General features: G+C 42.8%; 1 protein-coding gene across 1 annotated transcript; it reads right to left on the reverse strand.

Annotated features, from left to right (window-relative positions):
- Positions 1-9,574: 9,574 nt before the first annotated feature.
- Positions 9,575-18,138, reverse strand: ARL5A (ADP-ribosylation factor-like 5A). The gene is made up of 5 exons (XM_009884025.1): positions 18,081-18,138; positions 14,889-15,036; positions 13,653-13,736; positions 10,801-10,952; positions 9,575-10,279 (listed from the first exon to the last, which is right to left on the reverse strand). The coding sequence occupies exons 2-5, from the start codon at positions 15,030-15,032 to the stop codon at positions 10,231-10,233; spliced, it is 429 nt and encodes a 142-aa protein (XP_009882327.1). The 5' UTR covers positions 15,033-15,036; positions 18,081-18,138; the 3' UTR covers positions 9,575-10,230.
- Positions 18,139-19,760: the final 1,622 nt, after the last annotated feature.

The raw sequence follows: 19,760 nt of genomic DNA on the forward strand, positions 1-19,760 counted from the left end.
CAACCTGGCCTTGAACACCTCCAGGGATGGGGCAGCCACAGCTTCTCGGGGCAACCTGCCCCAGGGGATCACCACCCGCACAGCCAAGGATTTCTTCCTAAAATCTAGTCCAAATCTCCCCTCTTCCAGTTTGAAGCCATTCCCCCTCATCCCATGGCTCCCCTCCCTGATCCAGAGTCCCCCCCAGCTCTCCTGGAGCCCCTTTAGGCACTGGAAGGGGCTCTGAGGTCTCCCCTTTTTGGCCTTCTCTTCTCCAGGCTGAACCCCCCCAACTCTCCCAGCCTGTCCTCCCAGCAGAGGGGCTCCAGCCCTCCCAGCATCTCCGGGGCCTCCTCTGGACCTGTGTAATCTCATGCAAAATGGGGTTTTCCCACCTTATCTCAGTTAAGAGCTACCTCCCTTACCAATACGCACCTTTTTTGCATTATCACAGGATTAAATGCACCAGGACAGGTAAGAGCTAATGGTCTAAGCACAGGTGGAAAAGCTGTTCTGCTCTGGTTCAGGCCGCTCTTGTCCACAGGATGGTGAAGAGGGGCTGGTTCATCTCTGCAGGAGTTTACCTTTACAGAATAGTCCACCGCTGATACAAATAGGGTTTGGCCATGGCAGTTTATCAGTGGACAGATCACTAAAGGATTCTTCGTACAAGACATGCAGCAGCCGAGCGACACTGGGATTCGCCATCTGCAACTGGACTCGGCTTGCTGCTGCCAGAACCAGAAAAACCCCCAAACAGATCTCGTGTCGAAAATGTCCATATCAGCCCACCTGAAGGCCACTTAATCTCCACGTCTTACATACATTAAGGAAGGAATACACAAGGGGTAACTTCCAAAATCAGACACTCAACAACTGTGCACGTGCGAGTTCCTGTCTGCAGCAGGTGAAAAGCTTCAGAGCCAGTAGCTAACGCGTTTTGGGAAAAATCAGTTGTTCTAACCACTTTGTTTCTTGCATAAATAAGCACAGGTTCATATTTTATGCCGAAGTCCAGAGGTGATCAGTAGAGTGTAGGGGTGTGGAGCAGGAAGGTACGTGGATTTCTGAGGTCCTGTAAAAGAGGGTCTTAGTGGTCTTAGTTAATTATTATCAACTCCCAGCACGCAGCAGGAAACGGGTACCAACGTGAAACCTCACCCAGCACAGCAAAGACCCTCCACAACCCAGCAACGTGTGGAGGAACTGCACTACGGGCTCCTTCGTGGCATCTTGCGCACCGCTGGTCGTGAACAAGTAGAGGCATGATGCAAGGATCGGTGACAATTTATTACTTTATTAACTCCCAGCAGTTTGGATTTCTCTCTTATGCACCTGGCTGACACATGCAGGAGCTGCTCTGCGGAGAGAGAAAATTTCCAGTTTAAAAATGTGCTTTGGAAAGCGGCTTGCCCTTATTTTGTTAACACATTCGTAAGAAACTCCTCATTCTCCTCACTTCGTTTGTTGCGACATGTTTTACCAACGTCTGGATGAAAAATAAGATACCAAAAGTTCGTATGAAGATTTGCGTATTAAGCAAAGTTCAAGGCTTTCCTTCATTTGTCAGCTCACCCGTTCGCTGCCCCGTAAATAGTACAGCACCTTTGGCATCATGGAGCAAAACAGATTCGACACCCGGCCCGTTAACTACAGACACGAGCATCCTGCTGCTGGGAACACGCTACCAACAACGGCAACCTGTACTCAAATATGTTGCCAAATATATTTAAAGCTTCTTTAAAAAAAGCAAACAAACCCCACCTTTCAACCAACGGAGCATTGGGATTATTTGTTGCTCACTACACTGTATACAACTGAGCATGTTCTAAAAGCACGGGAAAATCACATCGCAACAATTCGGAGAGACACTGACCCGCAGCATCCCGCCGGCTGACCGGCCACCGTCGCTGCAGGATGAGACCGAACATACGCCCCAACCCATCACTACCCACCGGCTTTAAAACAGCGCTCGCGTACGACTGCGAACGGTAAGAGCTCCACCGGCAAAAATGTATTATGCTCAACAAATTCAAAATTATTACAATACAGATTTCACCTTGAAAAACAAGTTGTCAAACTTACTCTGAAAATGGTACGGTGAGTCCAAAATGAAGACATGATCTGGCGAACTTAATACAAACAGTTAGGTTTATTAGTTGTTTACACAGCTCTAATACGCATCCGTTAATCCATGTTTCGAACCCCCCCCCCAGGTAATAATGGGGCGTCTGTTCGGATTCAACAGTCCAAGGACCTCAGGAGCAAGTCTTCAACAGTACCGGCATTTATACTCAATCTTTCTTTATGTACAAAAAACTTTGACAACTTTCATTGTTACTATTCCATGACCTCTCTGCATGACCCCAACAGTTTGCCTACTTATGTATATACACACACATATATATTCGGGGGGGGGTGGGGGTGGGGGAAAGTCTTCCGATTCTGAAGATTCAGAGGCAAAAGACAGAACACAAAGGTTACCAATGAGCATTACAGAAGACATTGACTGTTCCGTAGTTTTGCATCTAATCCAAGCTCATGTTAAAGAACCACATTCAGAGAAAATAAATCAATGTAGACTGTGCAACTATAGAGTAATGACATGACCGGTAATTTAAAAAGTGATAATAGGATCAAAAAAGTACTATGTTATGTTTTAATTAAAAAAAGACCACAAACAAACCAAACCCAAAACAATTAAAGAGAACAGAGCAGTCTTTAACTCTCATACCGTCAAGAAAAAAAGGCAAAAAGTTACAGCATTTTCTGTTAAAACGTCTATTTACAGTTTCATGGCACAGATGTAAATGACGAAGCCACGGCTCATTTCGGCAGGTTTGCTCTGCACAAGATACGCAGGTGCTGGATGCAGAAGTAAAACCGTCCGAGTTCAGCTGTGGCAAACACTTCTCTTGTGTGCAGTCAAAAAAAAGTAATAAAAAAAAAATAGGCATTTAATGCTAAAACCATCCCAAAATAAAAACCTTTGGAAATACTTATTTTGAATGTATTGTTAAGGGACGATGTGGTGATCTATAGACTAAGATCAGACGGCGCCCAGGGGACGCGAAGCAGACAACACACCCGCGGCCGAGGAATGAAGCCTTCAGAGGAACCCTGTACTAAACCAGCCAAAAATAACTACCTGGTAATGGTGTGGGTATTTTGGCTTTTTTTTTTTTTTAAAATCACCTTATATTTAATTGAATTCAAACGAAAGACAAGAGAAGTTTGCCAAAAAGTCGCAGCAAAGTGATGGAATAAGTGAGTTAAGAGAAAAAGGAGCTGTGAAGGCAGCTCCTCGCTCATCAGCCCCCGGCGAAGGGCACCCAGAGGAGGAGAAGGAGAGGGAGGAGGAGGAGGAGGAGGAGGAGGGCTGCGTGCGAGGGGACGCAGCCGCCAGCGCTGGGAGGAGCTGGAAAGAAAGTCCCTGTGAGCGGGAGAAGGGTGGCAGCCAGTGAAAGGACTTCAGCCGGACACACGGCTGAAATCGGGGACAGGAGGATAAAGAGTGCGGAGGAGCATTTTGCCATCTATCGCACACTGGAAGAGAGGGGTCGGTGCATTTACTTATTCCCCAAAACTCAGTTAGTGCCATCATCTGCCTCTCCACGACTGAAGAGACGAGTGATTCTACAACACGGGTAACCACATGGATACAAGTACTGCGCAGTTGGAAATAAAGCAACAAGTCCCAAATTAACAGCCGTGGAACAAGGCCGTTGGGGCTGCAGAGCTGAGCAGCGACACACCTGTACTACGGTAACACAGTAATCCGATTTTTTTAACCCGGTTTTGGTTTGATCTCTTGTGCTGTTTAAGAAGTTACCTGTAACCCCCCACTCCCACGGCCACAAACACCAACGTGCAGTACGCGACTGAGCAGGACTGGCCCACCGCTGGAATCCAGCATTTTCTGTAGGAGAAGTGCAGTTCACCAGTGATTTTAATTTCCTTTTTATTTAAAAACCAGCCAACACATACTTATTCCCAAACTCGTCCCAAATGCCAATCTCCCAATGCAAAACCTGTCGGCACAGGTTTGGCAGAACAGCGCGTTTCACCCCAGTGACACCGAGACAACCCCACGTGCCAACTCAGAAATCAGACCTTTGCTTGAAAAGTTTCACCCCAACACACACACACATACAAAAGATTGAGTGCAAACAGCAAAATTTTGACGAGCGCTTTCATCTTAAAATAAGAAATACCGGTAGTTTCTCAAGAATGAGCAATTCTGAAGCGATCCATAAACGTGTACGCGTGCTCGTGCACAGCTCTCCCGCCCCAACAATTCTACACCAAATTTGTGTTTCACCTCTTCAACAAGAATTAAAAGACCCGGACGAGTTGCCTTCAACTAAAAGAAAATCAGATTTTAAAAGCCAGGAAAGGCAGGAAGAGGTATGGGGGAAACAATTCAAAGAATGTTACGATAAAATTTCAGGAAAAAGTTACTTAATGGAATCATAATTGAACTTTATTATCATAAACAGCTTTTTAAAAAGTTTTAGCTAAAATTACTTGAATAAACATGCTTAAATTTCAGACACAGAAGTGCTCGAGCCAGGAAACGCAGCCCTCGCGACTCTCTGGATTAATCTGAAGCAGTCATTTCGTATGGTCTGGAATGAAATTTTCTTGCAGTATCGGTGATAAGGGGATACTTCATGCATTTCTTTCAGAAAGAAGACAAACTTTTTAGAAGGAGAAGTACAAAATACAAGTGATCAAAAGAAATATGCCCCTGGTCGTATGATTAATGCACGTACGTATGGGCTTTGTAACAGACATAATATACTGTAATGTAACTATGTCATTGGTATACTAATCTGAGAAGTTTACTGTTGACTCAGAGAATCACAGGTTTCGTGTTGGAGGTTCGTACTCGGTAGAGGCCGAGGTCGCAGAGCTCGGGGGAGCGGGGAGGGCAGCCTGCGCCCGCAGCAGCACGGAGAGGCTCAGGCCCGGACTGCGGCTGCAGGATTAAAGGTTTCGGAAAAGAAGATCGGAACAAAGTGGAGGACAAATTGAAAAACATTCATCAAAATGTAATACAGACACAGTTTAAACTGGATCGGCTACCGTTCCTCTACCACATCCTACCAATTCTTCATTTTATTAGCCAGAAAAGCACTAACGCTTTCCAGTCTGAGGGTTTTTTGGCTTTGTTTTGTTTAATCTTTGAATCTCTCTGCAGGAGATGATGTCTTTTCTTGGCCACCTCTTCCACCCTCCACAGCGATCGATGCAGGAACTTTTAGACAAGAGTAACACTGAGCTGATGATTTACATAGAATGATTTACAGCCTTCTAGATGAAGCAGCAGTTTTTAATTTAATTCAGTATCAGCTAACTTTTCTAAATTTACAAACAGGAAAAGCTTAAAGAACCTCACCCAACTTGTGTCCTTACTCACAAGCACTCTGCCTTAAGAGGCTAAGGGCGGCACACGAGCGCGACCCTGCGAGGAACGAAGGCTGCTCTCTGACGTGAAAAGCATTTTCAAAAAACAAGTTTCTGTACAATATAAAAACTCCCCAGTAAAATCCCAGTAAGGCAAGAAGATAATTTCTGCTTATGATTCTATAGCACATTGTAAAAAAGTTACAGTGGCAACCGCTTGTCCTTTCCCATTTTTGTACATTTAATATATTCACTGCAACGATTATATTCAAGTCATATTTGTATTTATAACACGTCACAACTATATGCAAAGACGTTTTTCTTTCTTGGTGCCATTCTTCATGACGTCATATCATTCTTGTCCCGTCACGCTCAACAATGCACCATTTAAAGGCTTAATGTCCCATTCATTTGAATTCGCTGAAAAACTGTTTTCCAGACCTGATTAGTCTGACAGTAGCAAAGTTAATGTTTTCCTGGCCAATTAAAAAGGAACTACTTACACGAGGATGCTCACAAGGCCACGTATTCTTGGATTAAGTTATTTAAACAGAGTGCCTTGAAAAGGAATCCCAGCTAACCCATCCGACACAAGGGCAAATTTAGTATTTCCTCTCCCAAAGGAAGCTAACCACGGGATGTCCGACAAAGGGAGAAGTGCTTGGAATGCAGAGGATAAAAAGAACTCTAAAAAGTAAATTTATCGTAAATCATATTAAAACGGGTGTGTAGGGAGGGGGAAAGCCCACTCATTTACACACATTTCACAGAATCACAGAATGTTCAGAGTTGGAAGGGACCTCTAGAGATCATCTAGTCCAACTGCCCTGCTAAATTTAGATGCTTTTACAGAAATACATCTATTTTAAGGAAAATGGGAATTGTAGCATAGAAGAAAAAAGACAATCACCGACTTAAGTTTCAGGCACTTGAGCTGCACAGACTGTAGAAGGTGCCCATCAGATACGTTTAACATTCACACACACGCGTACACCTGGGAACATACCCCAGAATGCGTAGGAAAACAGCCATTAAGGCTCCCTGGGGAAAAAAAAAATTAAAAAAATGAAGCTATGTAGATCCCTGTTTGCATTTCCCACCTTTCCTCACAATTCAAAACCTGCGTAACTCTCAGATCCCAGAGGCAGCATATTGTAGAGCTGATTTAACAAGTTTATTATTTGCTAAACCAAAGGAAACATTTTAACTACTAGATTATTGAAATATGAGTTACTGTGGTATTTATTTTTTGCTAGTAAAATGGCATTCTGCAGCATAAACTTCAATAACCATTTTTAAAGACCCCTCCCTTTTCTGTATAATATCCTAAGAATAAATTTCATCAAGAACAAAGGCAAAGTAATCTTAAGCTTTAGCTGAAAGCCAAAGCAACTCAACACACAGAGGGTGAAAACACAAAAGCAATACAAATCGAGGTCATGACTCATGTAAAGACAATCACTTCCAAACAATAACGCGTGAAGTTGAAAGCAGCACTGATGCAAAGTTCACTTGCTTTGCTATGGACAGAGTGGTGAGAAAAATGCAAATTGTCCTCCAGGCAAAACAAAAAAAGCTGTAAACAAGGAGCACATACAAAAGGGGTTAGCGTGTTCAAAAGCGTGTCTGCTCTTCTCCAGCCCTACTAGGTGACTAAATTTTAAAAGCATTTCTGACATTACACAAAAGGCAAGGTGTGTAGAAAACGACCGTCAGAGCCACAGCACGATCGTGAGGGTATATACTTGTATATTCCTCTGATGTTCATCTCAGTAGTATCTGAGCAAACACAGTTGTTCTCATGAAGAACCTTCAGGCAGACAAACTTTCCTACAGCTCCTTCCACTGCGCTGCCTGGACAATGCCATTCCGCTTCTGCTACGCTTTGCTGCACTTAACGCACCATCACACGCAAGGTGAGAATTGGGAATCGCCACCTCTGGTGACAATGGGGTGACAAAGAGTTTCCCAGCTACTATCGACAAAATCCATCATCCTTAGAGACTGCAAATCCAGCACTTAAATGAAGGTGTGTCTTACGTTGATTCCTAAGCCCCAGTCAAGAACACAACACGCACGCGCTGCGTCAGTTAAGCGTTGGCCACCACTGAATTCTTGCTATGAAGCGCACATCTGCCCGCTCAACACTCGGATCACAGAATCGATAGAAAAGGCGACTCATCGTTATACGTGACATGACACACACCTTTTTTGTAGTTGGGTTAAGGCTGATCGCTCACCGCCCAACACCCAGACAAGGATTTGCTCTTGGGCGCAAAAGACATTGTTTTAAGAGGCAGTCTTCCCGCCTGCAGTTATGCCCAAGTCCCTGCCAGGGTCCGTCGCCACTTGTGAAACAAAGGTGAAGTGAACCACGCAGGACCTCAGAGGCCACAGAAAGTGGAAGTGGCCAGGACACTGAGAGGGAAGAAGAGTAAACCTAAGTTTACTTATGCGTAAACATAAGATGTCTGGTCGCAACATCAGCCATACCTGGAAGAAACCACCATCCTTTCATTGCACGGACATCCGAAGTCCTACAAATTTAAGCGAAGGAGTGAACAGCAAATTCCAGCAAGAAGCAGATATCAGAATAACGCTCCACGGTTTTTCTTTCATTAACAGCAACAGCTCGTTTTCTTAAAAACAAACGAAAACCCAACACGCACAACCTCTGCAGGTTCAGGCAAAAGGATGCAGTATTTAACGACACTAAAGCAAAACATTTTAAAGGGATGAAAGGGAAGACATAAGACTCAAAACCCAAACGCTCAGGTTTATAAGCAAGTCTGCTTTTTCTTTTTTAAGACTAGAAAACGTACAATTCCATTTCATATGCAAGTGTGCACAGAGCTCATTTCTCGAAGATACTATCAGATAAACTGAGAAAGTCTTTGCATTAAATTGTTATTTCTTCAAACATTTATACATTTTGCAATACACCAGTTAAATACCGATATCTATGTGCATGCACTATAAATATATGCATGTACACATTAAAATGTTTAACAAAGACAGCAGATTCCCTAGCCAGTGAGCATCATAAAGAGATACCAAAAATATATTAAAAAGTTAAATTCTTTACCTGCCTTTGTTAAATACAGACTTTTGAAATTGCCTCCCTTCTTTTCCCCACAAATTCACACCATGATCCCCAGCGAAGCAGGCAAACGGGAAGGCCGGTGCGCCGCCTAGATTATCCCATAACCAAAGATAAGCACCTTGAGAAGTTCAAACTAAGCTTTTTCTTTAAAACGTCTTCTCCATCCTTATCAGATGCACGAGCTAAGAAAGGGAAGGACATTTTAAGCAAAGTTTTATTTCATTTTGCTATACTCCCCAAACATACATCTCCAACATAAAAGCCTATGGTTAAGGCTACGTACACTTTCACAATACTGACGACATCTCAACCCGTCCAACTGCCATCCCACTGAAAAGCCTGTGTCCTTTAAAATGGTAACGCTGAACAGCTTCGGTACAGGACATCCGTCCCAGTAGGTACTACAGTAAGAAAAGATAATCACATAGTGTCCTGACACTTCCTTATAACTCACCTGGGGACCATGCAAGGGAGTTATATTTTCAAGAAGTACTGCCCCGGAACTTCTGTGGGGAAGTGATCCAGGGGTCGCTTACAGCCTTTCAAGTAGTGTAATGCGTTTTGTTCCCCATCCAAGTTCCATCCATTGCATATAGATATATATACATTTTATGCTATCAAAGAGAAGTGTGCCTTCCTCTGAAAAACACTTAATAAAGAGTATGACTTTTGTAAGATTCCAGTGGGACTTTAAAACGTACTTTTGTGCCTCTTCTTTGGTTAAGAAAAAAACAAACAAAAAAAAGAGATGACATTTTTCCCTTTATGACAGCTAAAGGTACTTCTCCTAGACTTGAATCACAAATGAACAGTACTGCAAAAAAAAGCAAAGCAGTACCATAGGACAGCATGACATGAACTTTTTGGGAATCACCTAATCCAATGATGACTACCATAAAAAAAGAAAATCCGTCTCCTGTTAAAGTCTTTGGCAAATTCTTACTGTTTGCCGACACTGTAATTTAAAGTTCGATCCATATGCCCCGATCCATCATGGCATCCTCCCTAACTGAAAAATCACGTGAGAAACAAGCAACGGTCTTAAGAGAGAGTTTGCTTTATAAAGTTGTGGTGAGCCAACTGTCTGATGGATGTTACAGCCACACAGGTAACAAAGGAGAAGAAGTCGTGACACGTTGGCGATGTCAAATATTAGTACTACTGTCAACATACTGATTCAGCTTTACACACTGGTCTGAACAGATTGCAATTAACCTAAAATTGAGGTATAAATATACACAAATATGTACAGTACACATACAGGAAAATATTTTTGCATTTGTAACATCGGTAACTTTAAAAATACTGGAAAGTTGATATCTATGCCATTGATTTGTTTGCTAATTTACTGGAATAATGAAGCCAACATCTTCAACTAGAGAGGACTACAATGGAATAATAAAACTCAAAATTAAAAGCTCCTTCCTCTCACTTCATCTTCACCACGCCCAACGTCGGACTGTTCCAGGAGGCTGTATCTTGCAAAGACAGTTGATCACAGCTTTTAAATGCATCCTCAGAGGAAACCGAACAGGAAACCAAACCGGAGCCTCAATGCATCTTTCTTTTTGCTGAATGGTCTTAATTTATATACACGTATGTGTGTGTGCATCTATGTAGAAAATAAAGTTGAAATCAGTTCAGTATAAATACATCTAACCCATTAATTCTGCCACTGTGAAGGTAATCATGGGTACAGCTCTTTTTAAGCAATGTCTGTGCAAAGAGGTCATTAAAAATCATCTGATCTTAAGTCTTGACATCATCCATTCAAGTCCTTGGCACAGTCTGTAAAGAAAAGAGATAATTTTTAAGGAATACATGCACTTCGCAGGGTAACTTCAAAGATAATTCCACGGCACCAATTAATTTCTTCCTAAGAACTCTGCAATTCTGACCGGAGGGATCATTTCCAGAAACGATGCACTCCAAGCGCAGCATTTCCTAGATCTTATTATGCAATCTATGGCTGAGAGACTTCAGATCCCAGCACTTCAAGATGTATACTGAAGTTTTCTCTAATTATGATTATTCTTAATAAACCAGAAGAGATTTTAGGTCGTTCCCACCCCCGCCCTCATTAGGCCCAAATCATACGAAGTTTTATCCCTGTGAGGCGAGACTGCACATTTAACATGAAAGTTGGTTTTCAGATCCCACTGATCCTAAGTCAGTATGTTCTGAGCCCAAAAATCTTTAAGTGTAAGATTGTTATTGCCAGGGAAGGAACGCGTGTTAAACCCAAACACCACAATGAAAATACCCCAACAAATCAAGATTCCCCTCCCACAGACGACAGTCCCTCTTACCCCTCTCCAGTTAGAGCACAGCACGCCTGAATGTGCCACTGGTGATCCTTAATTGAAGTCAGTTTCAGAAACTGAGATATTTCAGCTACTGTCATACACTCTTTAACATCCTGCTTGTTAGCGAAGATCAGCAAACCTGCTTTTTTTAAGTCCTAGGGAGAAAGAAGGAAAAAAGATGATTATTACAAATGAGCCCTCAGATGCAAAGATGTGACACCAAACTAGAGAACCTTAAGCCCTGGCAAAAACCCCTGAACTGTGAAACACTGCAGGAACTTCAGAAAACCCTTTGATCCACCAGATCAAACATCTAATTTTTGCCTAGGATGAGCTGTAAAACTACGTAGGGTATTTTGTTGTGCTCCGTGAGGCTCAGAGGCACCCTGCATGTGCGCGCGCACGCAGTCGCAATAACGCCACACGCCTCCTCAGCAGCCACGGCCGCCCCAGTAACACTGCCCTCGCAGGTCAGTGCCGCCTGCGTAGCCAAACCGACCTCCGCATTCTCCCGAGCCTGCCTTTTCTGTATACGCACACCACGCTTTTACCTATTACCCCGCTGTTAAGATTGATTTTGGTACCAAATGTGCAGCAGTTCTTACACGGGGCAACAGTGGGTCACCCCACCAGAAGGTTTTAAGCCCTGGTAAAACCTTGCCAAGGCTGACCGCGGCAGGCGCCAGCAGCGCGCGTGCTGGCACCCAGCCCGGCACTGTGGCTCACCGGAGCCAGAAGGACGCTCTGCCAGCGCAGCAGCTCTCGGGAAGGGAAATCCCACCCATTAAGAAGCTTTAAGACTGCCAGCGATGGTGTAAAGCAAGCTGCAGTAATATTTTATTTAGAGGATACACAGACTTCGTAAGAAATCATTGCTCGCGCTGCTTCAGAATCCAAGGATGGACATCTACTTCAACAAGCACATTGCAACAAACTTCTTTCTAAGGCCTATGTAATATTTAAAACATCAGTACTAACGATTTAGAAAACAGCGACTCTAGAGGCAAGCTTATTTTATCTCAAGCTGCTTGGAATTACACTAGTATGGGCATGTATTATTGAAAATCCGCGCCTCTGAAAGGAAAAAGGTCTTCCCAGGAAGCCAAGACAACTCATTCACTTAAATGCCTATCAGGCACACTAATTTTTACAAGCTGTAAAATTAATTCCCAAAGATCTACTGGTCCAGAAAAGAGTTGGAACCGACCTGGGCAACTCAATTTTGCCTTAACGAAAATTCAATTGAACTGGTTATCAGAAAGAAAGTATTTTCAAGGACTGCAAGGAAAACCTATTCTAAATAAATATTTGACTTTCACTTCAGCTTATATGTATTGTTGTTCTCTTCAAACGTCACAGCATCTGGAGAGCTAGCAGAATATACTGAAAACATCCTGTTGTAAAACAATGGGCACATTTACTGTTAGACGGGTTCTTTCAGAGCACAGAAATATTTGTCTCCCAGCACGAAGCATTCTTGCTGCTTGGGGTTCCAGACTTCCCTCATTTCAAATTCAGTTCGTTAACAACGTCCGCATCTTCCTTTATAGATTACAAGGCAGAAGATGCAGATTTTGTTTAGCAACTGCAACAGACTGAAGAGTACATCTCTGAAATGTTAATTATGACAGCAGCAAACCCAATGGCAATACTCCCCCCGTGCCACATTTAACATTCCACCACAACCAAGAAAGCCAGACCTACTTTATAAGAATTTATTTTATTAAACACAATTTTAATTTAAATACCAAAAATTATAAATTCAAGACACTAGGCAAAGCACACGGTTTTTTCTCAAATGCTTCAGATTACCATGATCCCTCAAAAGAAATACATAGGCAGCCTTTGCCCTTCCTGCAGTCATCTACTAAACAGCGGCTACAGTTTAAATATAGATGGAATATTTTGGGATATAATGCCATCAATTTTATGCACGTCTTTGTATTCTGACACTTCAGTTTGCAAGCTCAGTGTTATCTCACACAAACTGATCCAGTTTGCACTAAACTTCTCTTATGAGTCCCACCAGTAGTTAAGCTTATATAAACACATCTTCAGCAAAGATCAGGGCTCCGGTCCGGCAGCACTGCACGGATAGATTAAAGTCTTTGGGACATTCAGGTCATGCAATAGGTGCTCCTCGGCTTATGCGTCAGTTCGCTAATTCTGAATCGGACCCAGACAGCTCAGTTTTAGCCCTGACACAGGGCTCAACTTTAAAAAGATTCTTTGCAAGTTAGCAAACTGTCCTCTGGTTCTGTAATTCCAAGTAGAAATAGAATGGCTATTGTAGCCATAGGCAGTCCATTTCTTCAGTCTGATAGCTGGTTGCTGTAAGACATGTTATTAAGGCTGTATCTGTTTCACTGTGAAAACAGAAAGCAACCGTGAAGCTATCAAAAACAGTAATTAAGTCGTTGGAGAAAACAATGTTTTTTTAAAACGATCTCATTCAGCTATTAACATGGATTGAAGTATAAAAACCACAAGTCATTTATAGGTCCTAACTTCTGTTTCACTGACGCATGCAGAAGTTGAAAAGCTACTTTTGTGGGAGTTCTCTTTAGTAATTTGGTACTAATTTACAACTTTATGAGGAGCTTCACAACAGACAGAGCCGCTAGCAGGACCACGACAGCTCTGCTACAGTACTACCTGCAGCTGGGAGACCGTCACTGGTGACATTTGCCTTGGGTTTCACTGGAGAGGTCTCTCTCCCTTCTGGTCTGTCTCCAGCCAGCAGGCGCGAGCCAGAGCTTTCACAAGCAGCGTGTGAAACCGCTTCCCTTAACACGTATCATCCCGATCTCACCCACAATAAAGACTAAACCAAAGAAAACATAGGGTCTACTCACCTCATGTGCTAACATTTTGTACAGCTCTTCTTTAGTCACAGAAATTCTCTCTCTGTCTGTGCTGTCCACAACAACTATCACAAACTTTAAAAAGTGAGAAGTTATTAGTCAGAGAACAAACTCCATCCTTCTGGCCACACACTTGTCAGCAGAGCAGATTACTGTTCCCATCCCATTATCCAGACAGTCAGCTGGATTGTCAGATAGCATCATATTCCAGATACACTTCTCCCAGCCGGAGCGTGATTACCCACAGCATTGGTATCGTTTACAATTTATGCTGTGGTTTGTATACAAAAGTAGCTCTGGCACATCTTTCGACTTTCCATTTTCCATTTCCAAGTGAAAAATTTATATTAATCACAAGAGTTTCTCTGTAATCCCAGATCTGCTTTTGTTCTTTGCTTAGCATAATTGAGGTAGCACACAGATCCCTCAAATAATTTGTTGCAGTGTTAAAAAGATAAAACTGTACCAGCTTTCTCCCTCAACTTCAAATACTAACATGCAAATAGATATTTGCGAGGGATTTTAAAAAACCCATAAGCTCCATACTTCGAGAGCATACATGAAGATACATGTCAGAGCATCTTATAGGGAAGCACAGGAGAACAAAGTTAATTATTATAAAAAATAACTTTTTTAAAAAACCACAACTGATATCACACAGGAAGCCTTGACTTAAATCATTATTTTAATCAAGTTTGGTATATGTTCTGCAGCTCCATCACTAGAGTTCTTAAAATTCTCGGGGGTGCTTAAGTCAATTGATGATGGGAGCTGATGAGACAGAGCTCCCACAGCCTTGGAGGAAAACTTTTGGGCTTTCAGTCTTACTCCTGAGGGGTTACCCAGGTTTTAGAGTACCCGCTACAGAGACAGGGCAGTCATGGCCCACAGGAGGGGACCTGCAAACACGGGGATCTGCAATACCAAGACAGACCGAGCACCCACCCTGCAGCCGCAGACACAGAATCCTTATAAACAAGTTCGTTTTAATTGCAGCTCCATATTATGCATCTTACGTTGAGAACTATAAAAGCGAGTCATACAACAGCTTGCTAAGGAGGAGACTTCAAAAATCAAAACAAGAGCACCCCAAAGTGGCTACGGTGACACTCAAAGCATAGTTAATGCAGCCCTCTGGCAGCGCGTCTGGTACAGATCTCGGGTACGCCGTATTCCCGTCACCAGCAACGGTTACGCTAAGACTTCCGGCAAGGCGTTCGTTCTCACCTCAGTGTTTGTATAGTAGGTGTTCCACGAAGACCGAAGGGACTCCTGCCCTCCGATATCCCACATCAGAAAGCGCGTGTTGTTAACCACTATCTCTTCCACGTTACTCCCGATGGTGGGCGAGGTGTGCACCACTTCGTTCATGGAGCTGCGGAGGGAAGAGAGCGACTCGGTGAGACGCTGCAAAAACCGGCATTATCGAGCACCGTAGGACTGCGAACCGACCCGCTGCTATAAAAACTAATCTTCATGCTTACTCCGAGGTAGAAAGCTTGGTAGGAGAATTATAGCAAACACTCTTTATGCAGCAAATAGAGACAATGTTTGACGGTGGAAGGCGAATAAAAATAAAAATAAATACAAATGGCAATAAAAAAGCTCTCAGAGAACGATATAATAAATGAATTATACAGCTGAGAGAGCATTCACGAACAAAACTATATTATAATTAATTAAATCATAAAGCTGAGAGAATATTTGCCTCAGAAGCTGTTTTAAGCAGTCAGCTTTTCTTTTTCTAGGCTGATTTTGGCACACATGGGGAGAGAGCAGTTGTTTGCTTCAAGAATGTGGTTAAGCCACAAGATTTCCAAGGTTGCAGAAAAACAAGAACTCAGCATCCAGCTCCACCAAACATACTACATCTCGCCCTCCTTCCAGTACAGGCCACAAAGAGTGTACTTTCTGCACAACTCAGTTACTTTATGTCCAAACTTTCTTCTCTCTCCCTTCAGCACAGTCCAAAAACTCTACTTTTTGGAGAGAAATACAGACATTAAGTATTTCAAATATATTGTTTTAGCGATACTGAGTGCAACTTTGTAACTGAAGTTTCACATCAATAGTGATAACCAAATGTGTACTCTGCATACTTCTAAAGTTCAAATTATTTAAACTCTACTGTATGGGAATATGCAAAAAAAAAGTAAAGCAGCTTTAAGGAAAACGTCAACCATTTTCAAAGAACTTAATTATTTTCTCCTCCAATAATCTTGATATATTTTTTTCATTTTATATGAACATTTTTTGAAGTGTTAGCAGAGCTTTTAGTTACAAGTGACAGCAATTTGAGACTTGTAACAGTGCTGGAATATTTCCTGAAGAGGTTACAGAGAACTGAGGAGATAAAGGGATGGTCCAGCGTTCTGAAAAGGAATCCCAGTTACACAGTGTCTTGACAGGGTAACAAGATACCTTCTCACCCCACACATTTGAAGGCAACTACGTAAGGGAAAGCGAAGGATTAGAAGAAAGAACCATAAAATCAAATTAAGGATAACAATGATATATAGGATGCCTGTGGCTGATTTCATATTTAAAAAACAGGTTTTAGCAAACTTCTTTTAACGCTTGGAAGAGACGTATCATGAGTCCCCTTTCCTTAGCTGAACCTGCAGCCTTTCACATTCAAGCTGCGGGTGTCTCAGTTTGCAATACGATAGGTGGATTTTTCCCTCCTCCCCATTGAAACAAGGTGAGCATGAAGCTCAACGTCATTTCTGGACACCTGATCACAAAATCCTACTGCTGCCTGAGGGGAGGGAGGAGATCTGAGTATGAGAACAGGAAGAAATGAAGTGTCTATGGAGCTGCCGTGATCTGTCAGAAGAATCGCCACTCCAACATCTGCTGTGACCCTCCACGACATCAAAGGAACAGCCAGTGCACTAACCAACACTACCTGTCCTGCTGGTTATCTCTGCCCATCTCTTAAGAAAAGAGTTAAACATATTCATTCATGCTCAGAACACTTATCTGCCATGAAGAAACGGTAAGAGAAAAAATGGGATATGCACAGACAGAGACAGGGTTGAAGGAAGAGTCAGGCAGGAGGAACAGAGGACAGTACACGTACAGAGCTCTGTCAAAGCGGCAAACAGGGGAAGGGGAATACAAGGAGAGAGAAGGGGAAGTCCTGTGGAGCTAAAACGGGTATAAAGAAAAAGGAGGCATAGAGAGATCCACTGTACAAAAGGGAAAAGAAAACACTGAGACTGCAGAAATAAGATGAGAAGAATCATGAGACATTTGTGGAGGAAGTGGAAAGACACAGGCAGCATTAAAATGCACTGAGGACAGCTCTCAGCTGCAGCAGCTACTAGACTTAAAAATTATTCTTCATTCTATTTATGCTTTTTAAAATCTCTCACTCCAGATTCAAATAACGACAACCACCTTCTTCTTTTCACTTTCTCTGCAGAGCGTGCTAGGGCATAAGGGGCTGGAAACGCTGCACGAGTTTCACGTTTCAGAAAGGCAAAAGCAGATCACAATTTGACAAAACCCAAACATTTTACGAAAGCATATTTTAAGTGTTGGGCTGGACTAGTATCACTTAACAGGAATTATTTCTGATAGTGACCCAGGAATACTTCCTAACACCAGACCACTTCACGTGAGAAATCGCAAATCTGTTTCTATTATAAACAGACCTTGAGTCGCCTGTCCCACCTAGAAGCTTCTGGGCCTGTGCACAAATTTGTCCCCTTTTATCAAAATGCAGCTGAGGACCAGAGATACGAAGCTCATACAAGTTTCACGTAAACCAGTAGCAAGGTTAACGCAAGACAAACACAAGTCAGTGCCGCTATTCAAGGCAGAAGCTGCAGAGCAACTACCAGCACTGGTGGCTCAAATAAAGCCCTGGCCAGGCAGCACGGGCTGCCACCAGCCACAGAGCTGTGCTGTCCTGGGTTCGGCCTTCCTCCTTCGTCCCCTACCACAAACGCCACGGAAGGACACCTCGGTGCGCAGCACGCAAGTCGCGGCAGGGAGAGGTCAGGCTTCACTGCTTTGCTACTCGCAGCGCAATTTGTTTAGTATTTACACGCTGCAACATGGATCAGTTCAGCAGCATTGTCCTGCAGTTAAACCTCACTATGATCACATTTTATGGAGTTGGCAAACAGCCCACCTGGTGACACCAAAGGCAGTTGTGATTAAGTGGTAATAGCAATGTAATCTGATAAATAAAAGCTCCGAACAAAACCTTATTCATATACCAGGCAAAACACAGACCTTTCCAAACTCTAAACACACGCTTTGACCCACTGCCACCTATGCTGTTCAGTAATCTTCAGCATAATGCTCTCTAAGTAAAAACTAACAAGGAAAGCAGCGGCAACAAGTCAGAGTAACATATACAACGCACACCTTGAAGTACATGAAACGTCATCTGCAGTTCATACTTACAATTGATAAAGAATGGTCGTTTTTCCTGCATTATCCAGACCAACAATGATTACTTTGTGCTCTGAAATAAAAATAACACTAGTAAGTCACATAGTTAACTTTGCTATCACGATAACAACTGTGTTATGAAACAAGGTTAGTGTTGCATTTTTGACTGACTTCCTAAGCAAACACTGCAAAACTGCAGGTGCCGCATTTCATGGGCCATACCTAAAAGCTGGTTGACCGTGGAGGTGTACAAACCCGTGCACTGTTCCGAGCAGCTAAGCGACTGGTCGCTTTTTCCCCATCTGCACATCTATAGGAACAATTTCTGAGAGATTACACGCTGTTTTTTTCCTTCTCTAAACCGCTAGAGCACTCTCATGCTGGAATCCTTTCCCAAACTTCCACACATTTTTGTGGATTGTAACAGACCGCACTCTCTATTCCCCCCAACTACAGTAGTTCTCCAGAACACGTGCTTACACATGTTAAATGTTCATTTCCAAGGCTGTACTTTTATTATGGCCTGCAACACCTTGATCTCTTTGCAAAGAGTTGTTAAAAACCACAGCAAGGCTGGTCTGCACTGCAAGCAGGGTGATCCACCTGGCTCCCGCAGTGCCCTCGTTTCCTTTCAGCAGGTTTGGAACCTGGAGAACACATTTGCCTACGAATATTTTGCAGTACGCATTCACCCAATTTAGTTTTAGATGAACCAGAAAGTACTACACAAAACTACTCTGACACATACGCGAACACATTCTGGAGCTCAATGCCAGAATCAATTATTGTTTCTATTTAGCACCTTCTTTCCCATACATCACAAAACTCAATTTGAATTCTACAGCTGGTGTTGTCAAGCACATTCAAATTTATGATTTCCAGGACGAGTCAGCACTGCCTGCTCTCAGCCCTATTACACAACTTTTCGTTGCACAAATAACCTTGGCTTCGACAGGACTATCTGTGCAAGTAAAAGCTTTGCGAGAAGGGGCTTTCTTCCTCCCCTCCCCAGTGGTCCACGAGGGCAACAAAAAGCCATTACAAGTCCGCCCAAGCTTCAGGCAACCAGAGACCAATTCCTTCTGTTAGCAACGTACACTCGCATTGATTCGTCACGGAGGAGAGAGGGAGGGGACAGGGGTCAGGTAAGTGGGGTTTCTTGGTTTTCATTTTATCAATATTGTGTGGTTTTGCAGAGTTTGTCTTACGTACCATCAAAGATAAATTCCAGTTTTAATAACTTTGCATAACTGCACAATATTGTAAAAATATCTGCTTACCTGACCCCACATAACTAGGAACTTTTGTTTCTGGTGTGATGTTGCCAGCATAGTGGATGTTAGGAAATCAGTTGGAACGGAAGATCTGAGGTGGGGCTGGATGCTACAAGACAAAAATATTTTGTTGTGTTTGCGCTAAGCGTCAATGGGCATATAGTTGGGACATTCAGCATGCATGTGTGAGAGTATTTAAGTTCACCCAGAATCAAATTTAGAAGACCTTATAAACACAGAGAAGAGCTTCAGCATGTTTTACAGTTAAAGCTCCGACTCTCATTAAAACCTTACTGTAAGGAGACAGGCGTTACAAATCTGAAGTTACTTTTCACGTTTGCTCCATAAGCAGCAATTTTGCCACATATGGAAGTTGATCCCTCAAAGCCATTAATAAACGGCAGATGAGGAGAGGAGG

The sequence above is a fragment of the Charadrius vociferus genome, unplaced genomic scaffold, assembly GCF_000708025.1.
Source record: "Charadrius vociferus isolate BGI_N301 unplaced genomic scaffold, ASM70802v2 scaffold434, whole genome shotgun sequence".
Taxonomy (NCBI): domain Eukaryota; kingdom Metazoa; phylum Chordata; class Aves; order Charadriiformes; family Charadriidae; genus Charadrius; species Charadrius vociferus.

What these genes read in the sequence shown, in the direction of transcription:
- ARL5A (XM_009884025.1), bottom strand. Translation starts at nt 15,032, where the DNA reads ATGAACGAAGTGGTGCACACCTCGCCCACCATCGGGAGTAACGTGGAA. An exon ending in CCTACTATACAAACACTGAG is followed by an intron (nt 13,737 to 14,888) that starts GTGAGAACGAAC and finishes CACTTTTTAAAG; the next exon opens with TTTGTGATAGTTGTTGTGGA. An exon ending in ACAAAATGTTAGCACATGAG is followed by an intron (nt 10,953 to 13,652) that starts GTGAGTAGACCC and finishes CTTTCTCCCTAG; the next exon opens with GACTTAAAAAAAGCAGGTTT.